The sequence below is a fragment of the Arachis hypogaea genome, chromosome 18 (genome assembly GCF_003086295.3).
Source record: "Arachis hypogaea cultivar Tifrunner chromosome 18, arahy.Tifrunner.gnm2.J5K5, whole genome shotgun sequence".
Lineage (NCBI taxonomy): Eukaryota > Viridiplantae > Streptophyta > Magnoliopsida > Fabales > Fabaceae > Arachis > Arachis hypogaea.
This window is the reverse complement of record NC_092053.1, coordinates 27,789,377-27,804,558: the sequence shown is the minus strand read 5'-3', so window position 1 is coordinate 27,804,558 and position 15,182 is coordinate 27,789,377. Positions and strand designations below refer to the sequence as shown.

At 33.2% G+C, this 15,182-nt stretch overlaps 2 protein-coding genes across 2 annotated transcripts; one reads left to right on the top strand and one right to left on the bottom strand.

Annotated features, from left to right (window-relative positions):
• The first annotated feature begins 587 nt into the window (after nt 1–587).
• LOC112773252 (uncharacterized) lies at nt 588–3,772 on the top strand. Its single transcript, XM_025818325.3, has 5 exons — nt 588–1,950; nt 2,028–2,126; nt 2,388–2,542; nt 2,639–2,840; nt 3,236–3,772. Exons 1-5 carry the CDS (start codon nt 1,405–1,407, stop codon nt 3,419–3,421), a joined length of 1,188 nt encoding a protein of 395 aa, XP_025674110.1. The 5' UTR covers nt 588–1,404; the 3' UTR covers nt 3,422–3,772.
• A 4,210-nt stretch (nt 3,773–7,982) lies between these two features.
• LOC112772520 (sodium/calcium exchanger NCL) lies at nt 7,983–13,552 on the bottom strand. The gene is made up of 7 exons (XM_025817490.3): nt 12,577–13,552; nt 10,583–10,768; nt 9,984–10,165; nt 9,628–9,773; nt 9,242–9,518; nt 8,855–9,163; nt 7,983–8,424 (listed from the first exon to the last, which is right to left on the bottom strand). Exons 1-7 carry the CDS (start codon nt 13,004–13,006, stop codon nt 8,176–8,178), a joined length of 1,779 nt encoding a protein of 592 aa, XP_025673275.1. The 5' UTR covers nt 13,007–13,552; the 3' UTR covers nt 7,983–8,175.
• Nucleotides 13,553–15,182: the final 1,630 nt, after the last annotated feature.

Here is a 15,182-nt window from a genome sequence, read left to right as displayed (position 1 = left end):
ATTTTTCAATCCTATTTAATTAGAAACAAATTTAAAATTTTATATACAAAATCCATCTCTATGAAAACACTATTTATATATAAAATATTTTTAAAATTGGTATAAAAATATAATTATTATTAATTAATTATGTATTTACATTATTTTTCTATTAACAAACTAAAGAAAAAGCGTATTGATTCACTAGCAAAATGTTAGTGTCAAAATAGTGTTTATTTAATTTGTTTATTTGTGTTTCAAAAATAAGCATTGAAATAAACCACTATTTCAATTTTTAAAAATTTTTAAGCCATTTTAATATATGTACTAACATGAAGGCTAAATTATCAAACATACTGTTAGAAATATTTAAAGTATCAATAGAAAAATATAGTTAAATTAAGTATATGAATAATTAAACATATGTTATTATTATTATTATTATTATTATTATTATTATTATTATTATTATTATTATTATTATTATTATTGTCAACAATATTAAACATTATATATATATATATATATATATATATATATATAGAGGTAAGTTTGTATAAATATACAGATATTCTGTTTTAGTTATTATTGTAATGCAAGATTCTGAAAATTAGTTCAAGTCGGACAATCGAACCGTGAATAGGTGGAAACAACGAAACAGTTAGATACTATAATCGGAAGATTCAAAAACCGCAGTCGATTGGTCAAACCAAACTGGAATCCGACCAGTTTTTTTCCAAAAGTCCAAAACCACACCGTTTGGTTTAGAGGAGAGAAACTCTAACCAACCTACCAAAGTCCAAAACGCTCAGCAGCACCCTCATGCCTCGTCTATCTCACAGTCTCATTCTCCATCTCCTTCCTTTCATTGATCTCCTCCCTCACTCCCTCACTTCTGTCCAGCCACCGCCCTGCTATGGTCGCCATTGCAACTTCTGAAAGCGGCCTCCATCGCGCAGGTATCATCGCTGCTGTAACTGGTTTCGCCTCCTGCCTCTCTCACGCAGCACTGTCCTGTCGGCGCCAGCTCCGTTCCACCACGCTCGTCCCCTTCAGTCACGTGAGCCCCTCCAGTTGTGCCCTGTCCCCTTGTGTGCTCACTGCTCAATCTACTCTCTTCTAGGTATTTTTTTAACTGTCATTGTTGTTAGTTAATCCGTGAACTGTGATTTTTCATTATTGTGTGGGGTAAGATTGTGAATAATCTTGAATAGTTTATCATATGACATTTTACGTTTTTTTTTTAATTTGATTTTTGAATTTGTATTTGAAAGAGATCATAACATTGTGGTTTATGTAATATTTTTATTTTAGATAATATTTTAAAGTTTATATTAGATTATAATTATCTTTTACGGTGTGTATTTATATTTTATTAGAGAGAGAGTAGCTAGCGAGCTTTTCTTTATTTTTCTTTTCAATTAAATGGAAGATGATCATAATACAAAAGTAGCTCAAGAGCTTCAAAAACAAACCTATAGTAGCGATGGTAACGGGAATGGTAGCGGCGGTGGAGGAGGCGGCGGCGGTGGTAGACCTTCGAAGAAGCCAAAGCAGAAAAAGGTGCCACAGAGAGGACTTGGTGTGGCACAGCTTGAGAAGATAAGAATGGAAGAACTGCAGAAGAAGAATGCTGTTACCATTCTATCACCACAACAAGATTCAGTTGCATCAACAAAACCCACATGTATGCATCTACCGATCCAAAACTTTCATCACTCCAGTCAACCTCCTCCTAGATCACAAGCTGAATTTAGGCCTATGTCACTCAAACAGATGTTGGATGCTAAGGTTCCGGGCACCGGTACTGTTCCATTGACACACAATTCAGGATTTGAGGAGGAGAGGTTTTGGGTTGATCCTGCAGCTATGCAGTTTCTACCAAGCTTTCCTTTTGAATCCAATCCTGTTTGGCCTTTGCCTTATTTGGGGCAGAAAGCACCACAATTTCATCATCAATTGACTTCCATGGTAAGATCGAGATAATTTATTGTATGAAGTGTTTTCACTTGTGATCTTTGTTAAGATTTGTTTTGTTGAATATGCAGGTTAATGTCTCGACACCACCAATGCCTCATTACTCAAGAGAGCCCCCTTCAAACCAAAATTGTAATGATAACGGCCTGTTCGCAAGGCAGGCCGAGAAGGTAAGTGCAATTTGCCTAGTAATTCCAATCTTTCATTCCCAGGTAGCCTTGGACCTGAGTTGAATTGTCTTTTTTAACCACATTGTTCTATTTAACATGGAATTTAGAGAACAAATACCAAATTCCTTGGTTATGTAATTGAACTCTTTGCTTGATTTGGATCATGTTTTTTTAGTGAATTCAGTAGCAAGACATTAAGGTAAACTTCATTACCCTCCCGATTTGTTTGTCTGTAATGTAGAGGTTTGAAACTTGATACAGATTGTTGGCGTGAAGAGGTCTTACCCCTTCTGCCTGGATGCTCCTCCTGTGCCTGCTTACAATTATAAGTTGCATCCATTTGCCGAGACGCAAACGAATGCCACAACTTTGTGTAATAGTGGATTCAATAATGATGCTAGCAATTCAACTCTCAGGTTGTTGATTTTTTATTGTTTCTTCTGTCACATTATTGTAGTTGCAACTTGCAAATGTTGTTTTGTCTCACCATGCACTATATTAATCATCTGCAGGGAACTGCCATCATGTTCTGCTTCCAACTCAGAGCTAAACTCAAGGAAAAGAAACAAAGAAAATGAGAATTTCGTTGGAGATTTTCTAACATTGGCTTCTCCTACTTCTACTTCATCCCCGCCTTCAAAGACGAAGCCTTTTTCGGCTTTCCTAGCGATTCCCAATAAGGACAATCCTGAATCTGAATCACCATCTTTTCAGGTAGGAAAAATCATTTGTTTGTCTGGTTCCTAACCATTTGTCCAAAGGACAAATCAGCTCTTTATAATTCGAAAATCCCTAATTAGTTCTTAACTATTCAAGTAATTGATTTAAATAGTTCTTATAAATGGTGACATGCTGATATGTTAGGGGCTGCTTAGACCAGTAATAGAGACTGCTTAGACCATTTACTTGAATGGTTGGGGACTGGTTAGTAATCTTTAAATTGTGGATGACCGTTTCGGACAAATGATCCGGGACCAAATATGGCATTTACTCAAATGTTTTTAGTTCAATCTTTGCCTTTGTTTTCTATTTTGTTAATTTCATTATTTCATCTAATGTGACAAGATATACTAATTTCATTCTTAATTTCAATTTTGCATTCGCTAAAGGATACTATAGAAGATCAAGTTCCTCAAGTGCAAGCATTCAACCGCTTCAATCAACAGAAGCAACCTTTTTATTATTTCTTCCCTCCGGTGGCCGATGAGCTGCAAATCGGACTTTCAGCAGCTAGAACTCAGAATGTTAATGAAGCTAAAGAAAACGTTGATCTTAATTTGAAACTTGGAAAATAGAAGATCAAGTTCCATCCCCCTAATTCATATGTATTATCATCAAACTTTTAGGCCCGTTGACAGTTGTTCCTCACTATGAAACTTTTCATAGTCATATCTTAGGTTAAATTTTTTGCAAAGTGGGTAGATGTTTCTATGTTTGCACATGTAAAAGTTTGAGACTGAAAAGGACTTGAAATATTGGCCATGTGTAGATAGAGATGTTGCATTGCTTTGTTTCTTTAGAGACTTGATTTGATCTGGCCAAATTTTCTGTTTTTCCATTATTGGATTGTTCATGCTTTAACAATATGGACATCCACTTATTTTTATTGATAATATTTAAAAATATAAAACATAAAAAATTCTATATTCGATACATTCATATTAAATGCATTTGAACTTTTGAAGAATATGCATATCAATAAAAAATGATATTCTATCACAATAAGATTATATTTGTTTATATTTATATGTATTGTTTAATTTATTTTTAATATAAATTTTATATTATTATATGTATTTTATATAAATAATTGATTTGGTAATTAATTTTGTATTTAATTTTTATACTCTCGAATATTTTTATATTTATAACCTATTAGAATTCTGTATTTGTGTCCAAACTCCCAAGAAACACATAAACCAATGGCATGGTAGGAATTAGTCAGGAACTGGTGTGGCAACAAACTCTTGTATGTGGTTTGTGGAGGGCAACTGATTGTGCTTTGTCTTTTTCTTAGTTTAGCTGGGTCCAGTTGTGCTTCTATTGTACTTGTACAATTTACTTTGGAAATTAGGCATCTACAATACAAAGGACTAGTTGAGTTTATTCAAGTTGAGTTCAGTTGGAGTTGGATACAAATCCAACCTAATTTAACAACAAAAAATCTTATGTTTACGTCAAAATTAAATAAATTAAGTATGAGAAAGTATTGGGAACTAATACTAGTTGTGTACAATGTGTACAATGAATTAAAAAAAAGATAAAATTATAATTAAAAATTAGATTATTAATTAATTATTTAATTTTAAATTTTAAAATTTAAAAAATTAGGATTAGTATTTAAACTTATTCATACTACGTACGGTTATTTCTAATTTTACCGTAACCTTTAATACACATTCAAAATTCACCGTCATCTTCTCCAGTCCTCACCTCGCATCACTGAATTCCTCATCGGTCATACCGACGCTGCTGCATCCTCTCACCGACACCGTCCTCACCTTTGCCGGTCAGCCCGATGCGCCTCGCCCTCCGACGCTCAGCCTAATGTTGCTGCCGCTTTTTCGCGTGCCTCTCTTCCGAACTGGCTTCGCTTTCTCCCATTCCTTCAAGCCTCTTCTCACCGATAATACTACCATGCTCTTCTTCTTCGGATCCAAACATGGTTAGCTTCTTTCATATTTGAGTCCTATGCTTCACATTAGTGCCGCTTTCGTCATGCCTAGTCCTTCAAAATTATATTTCACCACAATAGTTGTTTCTTCTATTTATTCATCTTCTTCTTCTATTTTAATGGTCAATTTAGGATGGTCATTTTAGTAGGTATGCGGATGGTTATTTTAATTTTTTTATAGATGATTATTTTGATTGGATTGTGTTTAGTTATATATAATTAAAATATGTTAGATGTTCAATTTATTAGGTATGCGGATGATTATTTTTATCCTTAAGTGAATGGTTATTTTTACTAAGGGTGAGTGGCGTGTGGCAAGCCAAGTAACGACGATGAAATGTGATGATTATTGATGAAGGTGGGGTGGCTGTCGGTTGAAAAAGAAGAGAATATCGGAGTAAAATACTTTAGTAAATTAGGATTTCAGATGGTTATTTTTTTGAAATAACTAACTAGATTTTTTAAAAATTTAAAATTTGAAATTAGAAAATTTGAAATTTAAAATTTGATGTGAAATAATTGAATGAAAGTTTTTAAATTTATTATTTATTTTTATTAGACTAAATAACCAACCCATTGTACATATTGTCATTGGCTCCCTAGCGGGATTATATATTTATATGATGAATCCCGCTAGGGAGCCAATGAGAAATCGTGACAATGTATACAATGGGTTGGTTATTTAGCCTAATAGAAATAAATAATAAATTCAAAAACTCTCATTCAATTATTTCACATCAAATTTCAAATTTCAAATTTTAAATTTTTAAAAAATTCAGTTAGTTATTTCAAAAAAAATATCCACCTGAAATCCTAATTTATTAAAGCATTTTACTCTAATACTCTCTTCTTTTTTCAACCGGCGGACACCCCACCTTCATCAATAATCATCTCATTTCACCATCGCTACTTGACTTGCCACACGCCACTCACCCTTAGTAAAAATAACCATCCACTTAAGGATAAAAATAATTATCCGCATACCTAATGAATTGAACATCTAACATATTTAATTATATATAGCTAAATCCAATCCAATCAAAATAATCATCTATATAAAAATTAAAATAACCATCTGCATACCTACTAAAATTACCATCCTAAATTGACCATTAAAATAGAAGAAGATGAATAAACAGAAGAAACAACTATTATGGTAAAACATAATTTTGAAAGACTAGGCATGACGAAAGCGGCACTAATGTGAAGCATAGAGCTCAAATCTAAAAGAAGCTAACCATGCTTGAATCCGAAGAAGAAGAAGAGCATGGTGGTATCATCGGTGAGAAGAGGCTTGAAGGAATGGCAACAACGTTAAGCCGCGCATCGGAGGGCAAGGCGCGTCGGGCTAACCGGCGGAGGTGAGGATAGTGTCGGTAAGAGGATGTAGCGGCGTCGGTATGGCCGGTGAGGAATTCAGTGACGCGAGGTGAGGATCAGAGAAGATGACGGTAAGTTTTTAACGTGTATTAGAAGTTATGGTAAAATTAGAAATAACCGTACGTAATGTGAATGGGTTTAAATACTAATTCTAATTTTTCAAATTTTAAAATTTAAAATTAAATAATTAATTAATGATCTAATTTTTAATAGTAATTTTATCTTTTTTTTTAATTCATTGTACATATTATATATAATTAATATTGGTTCTCAATACTTTCTCTTATATGATAGATTTTAATATGTTTATATTTATAGTGACTACCGTAGTTATATAAGTGTTAATAAAATTAAAGTCATATTTTTTTATATTCTAGTAATATTTTTTAATAATACTTTTTGAAACACAATAATCAATTAGAGTTGGCAAAACCAGAAAATAATAATAATAATAATAATAATAATAATAATAATAATAATAATAATAATAATAATAATAATCAAGGTTGTCAAACTCGCGAGTCTAAGTAAACTCGTGGAGCTGACCTAGACTCGACTCGCGAGTTAACTCGTAGACTCGTACGGGTTCACATGTTATGAAGTTTATATATATATATATATATATATATATATATATATATATATATATATATATATATATATATATATATATATATCATACATAATGTATATTTACTCAATTCTAACCCTTCAAAATTAATAATATCAATCTTAAAGCACATAATAAATTAAAATAATAGCATACATTATAACAAATACTTTAAAATACACATTCAAATCCTCTATAATTATTCTTATACAAATACAACATAGAACACACAAAATTAAAAATTCTAAATCTGTAATACTAAATTTTTAATTGAACATTGAACAATATCAAATAATCAAATTAACTATAATAAAAATAATTAATTAATAAATAATTAATTACTAATCAGCCATGAATAGATGAACCATCTGGCCATCTAACATAAACGATAAGCAATAGGCTAAAATTAGAAGCAATAAAATTAAAAAAAAAAAAACTAAACCAAGAAGCAAAGGCTCAAAGAGAGGGCAAAAGACACAAAAAATAGAGGATACAGAAGAAAAGAAGGGGCAAAGTCTCAGCAGCAGCAAATCGAAGACAATGAAGACAATGGTACAACAGGCAGCGGTGGTGAGGGTGCAGCAGCAGCACGAAACGATGGCAACAAATAGTCATGGATTTCACAACGATGCAACCAGAGCAGCGATAGGACTGTAGGAGAAGTAGTCGAACTCGTGAACGGTGATAACACGATGGAGTTGCGGATAGTGGAGATGTGAAGAAATGCAAAACAGAGGGCAACATAGGTAAAATTCACAAAGACAATGGCGCAAATCAGAGCAGAGATAGCAGACGCAGGTGAACAACGGCAGCTCGACGAGGAACGGCGACTGCAGCAGTACATGGAGAAAGTGAGATTTGAGAGAAATGACGCAGATGAGTGAGTTGTGAGTGAGTTTTCTTTCATTGTTTGGGAGTGTTATCGTAACCCTAATAAAAAGTGTTCTTTTGGTTTTAAAATGACGCTTTTTTGAGCAAAAATGAAGAAAAACACAAACTCGCTAACTCGGTCTTAGACTCACGAGTTTGTCCGAATTTATCCGAGTCTAGCTGAGTTTACTCAGGATAGAGTCTATGCCCGAGTCAACTCGATTCCATATCTAAACTCGTAAACTCGTCGTACGAATTTACGAGTTAACTCGAGAGTTTAACAACAATGATAATAATAATAATAATAATAATTCTAGAGTAATTTCAATCAAGTCTAATAATTATTTATTATATAGATGGGCCAAAAACTTCACCCTCTCAGCCATTCACAATGGAAGTCAATCCCATAATAGTATCCCTCAGAACTATAATATCCACACAACCCAAAAAAGGGTTAAGAGCCATAACAGCATTATCATTAACAAAGAAAAACAACAATTTTGGTGTCTATGGGACTATGACCAACCAAAGACATAATCAAGAACATAGACTAATGCCAGGGTGAAAGGGTAAAGGAGGATAGCTATTATGGCTGTCCATAGAGGGAAGCATGTACGGAAGCTGCCAAGTACACCCATCACAATGCAAACAACAAGAATCACCAAAACTTCTGAAGAGAAATCCCATGTCAATCCTCTTACATAGACCAATGCTAAGAACACTGATAGGCATAGCACATTGTTCATTGTCACTGCACCATATATCTGCGAAAGTCACAATTGAAATAAATAATAAGTTGTTAGTTCAAAGTAGAAGAAAAGCTTTGCAACGTATATATAATGCAATGTAAAATCAAAGAAATGCACGTTGGATGAGTATAAAATCAGCATCAAGATTATGGAAATAGCCAAATTGAAGTGATTATGATCTTTCCGAATATATTCCAAAATAGCAAGGTAATTCTCTCATGTTGTTTAGCAAGGTTAACAAACTTTCATGTTGACTATTAAACTCGTACAAGTACCCAATCGATTTTACAATTTTACAGGTAAAATTGAACTGAGCTAAGTATTTAGGTGGACTTCTAAGTTTGATTACGTTGCGGCAAATTAGTCATTTGAGCCAAAGAACAAATCCAAACATACTAGAGTAGTGATCCAAAACAGATGATGAGTTTGAAAGAAGAAAACAAACCTCTGAAAATGTTAATGAGGCAGTTTGTCTCTTATCGCGACTAGCGAAAATAATTGCCGAAACTGCTTCGCTTGAATTGGTTGCCAAAGGCAGAGCAATAAAAGAAATGAAGAAAGCAGGAATACTTGTAGCATCGGAAAAGTTGTCGACTGCATCAACCAGAGGATCAGCGAATGCAGCAGCGATAACAGTTCCCAGTAATAAAAACAGCAATGACTTGACTGTAGTCCATTTTGATTTCTCAACACCTTCAGAAACTTCTTCATTTTGACCACTCACATCCAGGAGATCATGTTCCCTCTTTGTTTCCTGTAAAGAAAATCGCAGTCAGATAATCATAAACCCAGGAAGTGATAACATCGTGAACTCGAGCATTGCAAAACTAACATTGTGAAAATTGCTTAAAAATTTCACTGTGTGGGGGCCAGCATCACCAGACGCAGGTCGAGAACCCCTGGCTCTGTCAAGCCATCTACAGACGCCATTAACAAATTCTTCTTCATCTACAAGTTCATTGCGTGAAGTATCAAAGTCATTCATTATTCTTTTTACGGCATCATCATGATCCAGGTCAACTTCCTCAAATTGAATTCCAACAACTAGTGCCCTCAATTCACCATGAGTAAGATTCCCATCACTGTTTTCATCGATTGTTGTAAACAACCTGCATATATCATTGAGAAGTCAGTGAAACCACAATTGGGAAAGAATTTCAACAAGCTCCTTTAAAACTAACATGCTTAAGTCAATGCAAAAAGGGTAAAGAGCCTTACTTTCTAATAATTTCTCTGTCAGGTTCACCGTTTTCTTTGAGCAGCCTTCCCAATGCACGCTGCTTCAAATGTCTCAAAAGTCCTAGAATAACATGCTTGTGCCTAACATATTCAAGTTTCCTCCTCTGTATCCAGGGTTGGAAAACCTGCAAAAAAGATTCTATTTCTTAATTCCTATAAATGAAGCGGGAAAAAAGGAAAAGAATCTTATAACAACAAGGATCAAATATTCATCCAACATACAGTTTAATGAAAATGCTAAAATATGTATTACCATGATCAAACTGCTATCATATCAATCACAAGACACGTATTTAAGCAAGCAAGCACAAGTACAACATGAAAGAAAAAATTACCTGATAAAAGCAATAAGAAGCTAGTAACAACAAAGAGACAATAAGAGCAATCAAAACAGCCAAGTGCCTTCCTGATGATGAATGGAGAAGTTGTGGTAATTGAACAATCAAAAACGGAAGTACAGATATAATCATAATCCTTGCTGCGTAACTGGTCCAAATGTCGGTACTAACACCAGAACCTGCACATCAAGATCTTATTAGACCAAGGATCCAAAAGAATTATATCTTCAGGACTGGCAACAAAACAGCATTATTGCACATGCACATACATCATGGTTTTGAAGAAATAATAAATAAATAAGAAAACCATGAACCGCATTTTATATTTATAGTTTCAACCAGCATCCTTCACAAAGTTCAAAAGTACTCTAGCCTATAATGTCAACAACAACAATTGCCAGTGCACAAATCCAGTTCTTCGAAACTTGAAAGCGTTATGAATCCTTGATCCAAAATGATGGAAGAAAGGTACTTGCTTTCATTACTAAGTTAGTCATTTCAAAGATATACTGGAATATTCTGAGCAAAGAAAAGTTTACTCCAGTAACTCTCAATACTACAAAAAATTAAATATCGAACAATATCAATAGATATACCAGTTAAACTGTATCCCCGCGTGTCTACTGAATCCAATGCAACTGAATTCACCAGATCACACTTGCCGACAATTACGCAGGTACCCCATATTATAGTCAGAAGCAGCACAGTTGACCCAGCTAGCAGGCCCATTCCAACAGAGACCTGGTCTTGAGCAGTTTCTTTACTACCTGAAAGCCCAGACACTGTAGAAAACAAAAGTAGTCAGAGTAGAAGTCAAAACAGAGAAGGGTGGGGAGGAGAGGGTGGTGCAAATTAATACACGTCACAAAAATTGGAATTTCAATAGATTGGTAAATCCAAAGCAACTATAATGTTACAAGATAAGAGAGATCATATAACTAACTATTTCTTCCAACGCAAACAAAATACAAAAAGAGACATCTAAATGCAACAGCTGTACTACTTAGCTAAACCATGAATATCTTAAATTCGACTTTTTCTGCCTCTGACAGCCAATGCTGAACTGCACTTAATTTAATAACTCAGGAGTCTGAATTTAAAATAAATTCCCGCACTGTTAACTGGTAAATAAACATGATGAAGTTAAAGTAACTGCCAAAGCATCATTCAAAACTCAAATGTGTTTAGCCCTTCAAACTTTCTCAAACATAAAACTTGATGTACTCCTTACGAGATGCATCTCATGCATCAAATGTTATTTTTGAATATCCCTTATCAGGTGTATAAGAAAACAAAGACAAGTGGAAAGCTAATGCATTCAAGCATAATACAATGTCAAAGTAGGGCATCAAGATCCATATAATTTGGTCATAAAGCAACTAAAAAGAGTCGATGTAAAATAACATTCATTAATGTAAAGCTATTCAAAGTCATCATCACATTTACTCATTCTCCCTCTCAATTTAAATTTTTAAGATAAATATTAGATATAAATTTTCCAGAATAACCTGCTCCTAATCAGCTTCAACCGGCAGCTGCTATCAATTGGACACCATGAACATGACAAAAGTAATTATTGACTCGGCTATAGAAGCACCAGCCAACAAGTATAGAGGTTTAAAAAGAAAAGCATACTATAGGAACGAGAAAATATGCATCCAAGACTAGTGGTTTTCAAACAGATAAAAAAAAAGGACAAGTCATAACACATGAAGACAAAGGTGTGGGGTTCACACTGAAACACGAAAGAGCGTATGAAAAAGAAAGCGCCCCCCACCAAAAAAAAAAGGGTATGGAGACACAAAATTCAGATAAATAATATAGAGTGAAAATATCATAAACAAAATGCTAAAGAATCCTAGGAAGGCCGAAAGAGGGGTGGCACTGCCGCAGAATCCATCCTAATTCGTGACTAAAAATCAAGAAAAAGAGATATCCACTGGGTTTAGATAATGAGATGTGATTTTACAAGTGCCTCAAAAGATACCAAACAGCCAAAAAGTAAAGACACTTATCATTTACGGCGAACAATGAGGTTCATATTCTTCTCAAACAGGTAGGGATCAAAAGGAAACATTCGAAAAGGAACAACTCACCTTAACAATTCGGAGGGGTCAGAAAAAAAAAGAACCACCAAAAACAGTGTTCAAACCAATCTCAAAACTTCTTAATGCTAAAGTCATCAAGCTCCACATCAATCACTTTACCCGTAAAGCTTAAGAGAAATACAAAATTCTAAACTGCTGCATCTTAAATCTCAAAAACTTGCCCAGAAATTCTTTTTCCAAAACCCCACAATATCAAAGAAAATTGCAAGGTACACATCAGTTCTAGTGAATTGTCCGTCACATATATATGCTTACGTGGCAATCAGAAAATATGCAGAAAAATCTATATGAATCGAATCATACTCAAATCAGCAACAAGTTGAAAAAGGAACAAAACTTACACAAAATTCAATATTAAAAAAATGAAAAATTAAAGCTTCACGAAATTCGCGCATTTTTAGTCAGATCAAGTCAAAACATCGAATCAAAGTACAGTGACATTTTCATTTCATTTCCCAATTAACGAAAGAAAAGTATCTTACCGAGAATGAGCATGGCATCAGGTAAAGCACCAAGAATTGGAAGGAACAAGCCACCAACGATTCCAGGGCCCAAGATCTCAAGCAAGAGCTCACTCCCAGTGGACAAGTAGGTAGCAGCGGTGTACATAAGGAAGCCATAAACTATGATCAAGAACAAGTTCCCAAGCACCGTGGTGGTGCACGGTAAGAACCCGTACGTCTGCTCGCACTTGGATTCAGCAGCACGCAGGAACCTGAATGATGACGCTGTCGGAAGCCGAATGAGGCTCCCCTTCTCATCAGAAGAAGAAGGTTCTGGAAGACCATCAGAAAGCAGATCGGAAGAAGGTAAAGAGTGCGAGAAGAAGCGAACAGCGTGGGCGTGAGCGCAGAGGATGACGAGGACGGTGAGGGGGAGCAAGACGTGGCGGGAAGTGAGAGATGGAGCCATTTTTAGGTTTCTGAAAACAAAAATCAGAAGATTGGAGTGAAATTATAAGGGTTTGGAGCTTGTAATAGTGAGAGTGATGGACATGGGAAACGGTGTAAGTGAATTACGTGTGTTATTTTGCGGTTGGAAGGGTGTTAAGAAGAGAGTGTGATTGGGTGTTTGGAAATGATGAAGTTAAGGAAGGTTATTGGGGCCACGCGGTGAAGTGTGAGAGAGCGTCTGAAGCGTGTTGTAAGATCAGAGTGAGAAGTAAAGAATTGAGTAGTGAGAAGAAGGGACGAGTGGGGAGGGGTAGATCAGTAGATGGATGAGAATTGAGAAGCCGAAGATGGAAATGTGAAGCTAAGCTGGTGAGACAGATGTCAGTTGAGGTCTCAATCAAACCTATGGATATTTTTAACGACACTATTTCAGTTATTTTTAACTTTTAAATTAGTAAAAATGTATATGCATGTGTTATGAAGTATGTATGTTTCCATGAGTTATTGTGTTTGCGTATGGGATATAATTGTGTTAATAATAAATAAATAAAAATTTGGACACACTTAGATATATTTAAATGTCATTGTATATTAGCATGTCCAACTTTATTCTTAACATATATTTTTTAGATGAGTTTAGAATATATTATTATATTATTTATTAAAATAATAATATTTTAAATACTATTAATAATTAAAAAAAGATATTAAAAATATTTAAAAAATTATTTTATATTTTAATATTAATAAAATATCAAAATATCATTATAATTTATCTAAAATATTTTTTATTTTATATATATATACCGTATATGCGTATTTTATAAAATTTTAAAATTTATTTGTCTGCATGTCCCATGTATAGCGTGTCATGTTGTGTTCGATATCCGTGTCAATGTCTATGCATAATAATATATGTGTTATTTGTTTAAATATTTATAAAATATATAAAAAATGATGTTACATGCAGTCATGCACAGTAAATATTATTTTTTTTGTTAGTATTTTATGAGCAATAAATTATATCTATATTTATAAAAATTTTACATATAAAAAATATATATCTAATATTTATTAAAATTTATACTTATAAATTAATATAGTTTATATCTATAATTTTTAGAATTTATATACATAAATTAATAAAATTTATTTATTAAAAATAATTTAATATTATGCTAGTTAAATAATAACTTAAAATATAAAAAATTATTGACTCTCAAGAGTTTTCTATTTATAAATTTATTTATTTAAGAAGTAAATTAGAACATTCGGTTTTTTCTTTCTAATTTTATCGGATTCGAATGAAAGATCCTGAAGAAATCAATTATCGATGATAGTTTATTAATTTATTGTACTTGTGTTTGTGATTGTGTTGTGTACTTGTGTACAGTGTACTTGTGATTTTCGAAACTGGAAGTTGAACCTACCGCTATAGTTTAGTCGTTATATAGAGTTCACGTAGTTAATTCCGTTCTCTGTTTTTGGCGTGTAAACTAAGGTTATCTTTTACTCTATTCGCCATCCCCATCATACCGAATTTTTATCTTATGAATTTGAAATAAATTTTAGAATAAAGTGACAAATAAATTTTTAAAAATTTATATTTTTAGACAGATTAGTCTTTATAAAAAATATTAATAAAAATTTTTAAAATAATAAATGTGGACATGCGGTAGTTTAAATGGCATATTTTTTTCATTTTCACTTAGAGATTTTGAGTTCGAGTCTCTTTAGATTTTTGATTTCGTTGTGTTCTCCTCTGATTTTATTCTTTTTCTCTTTAGATTTCAATATGCATTTACGTTGAATCGAACAATGTATTATTCTTCTGAATCGAATGTATTATTCTTATCAAAACAAGTGGACGAAGTTTGATAATCACATTTTTTCGGTTTATTTGTTATTACACAATGATCTTGTTATGATAATATTTTTGGTTCATTGTTCAACAATTTTGATTTGAATGGAATACAATCGAATAAAGTGATAATGAATAACTTCACCCTTCTTTGCTAAAATCAGTGTTGTTTATTAATTTGAATTTGGATAGAATGCAAGAGTTTCTGAATTTGAATAATGCACATTTTTCGGTTTATTTGTTATTACACAATGATCTTGTTATTATAATATTTCGGTTCATTCTTCAACAATTTTGAATTAAATAGAATAGAATATAATTGAATAAAGTGATA

Excerpts from the sequence above, each read along its gene's own strand:
- LOC112773252 (XM_025818325.3), top strand. The coding sequence starts at position 1,405 with ATGGAAGATGATCATAATACAAAAGTAGCTCAAGAGCTTCAAAAACAA. Across the intron at positions 1,951-2,027 it reads ATCATCAATTGACTTCCATG|GTTAATGTCTCGACACCACC; the intron begins GTAAGATCGAGA and ends TTGAATATGCAG. Across the intron at positions 2,543-2,638 it reads GCTAGCAATTCAACTCTCAG|GGAACTGCCATCATGTTCTG; the intron begins GTTGTTGATTTT and ends AATCATCTGCAG.
- LOC112772520 (XM_025817490.3), bottom strand. The coding sequence starts at position 13,006 with ATGGCTCCATCTCTCACTTCCCGCCACGTCTTGCTCCCCCTCACCGTC. Across the intron at positions 9,164-9,241 it reads TTTTAAGCAATTTTCACAAT|GAAACAAAGAGGGAACATGA; the intron begins GTTAGTTTTGCA and ends TTTTCTTTACAG. Across the intron at positions 8,425-8,854 it reads CCTCATTAACATTTTCAGAG|ATATATGGTGCAGTGACAAT; the intron begins GTTTGTTTTCTT and ends TGACTTTCGCAG.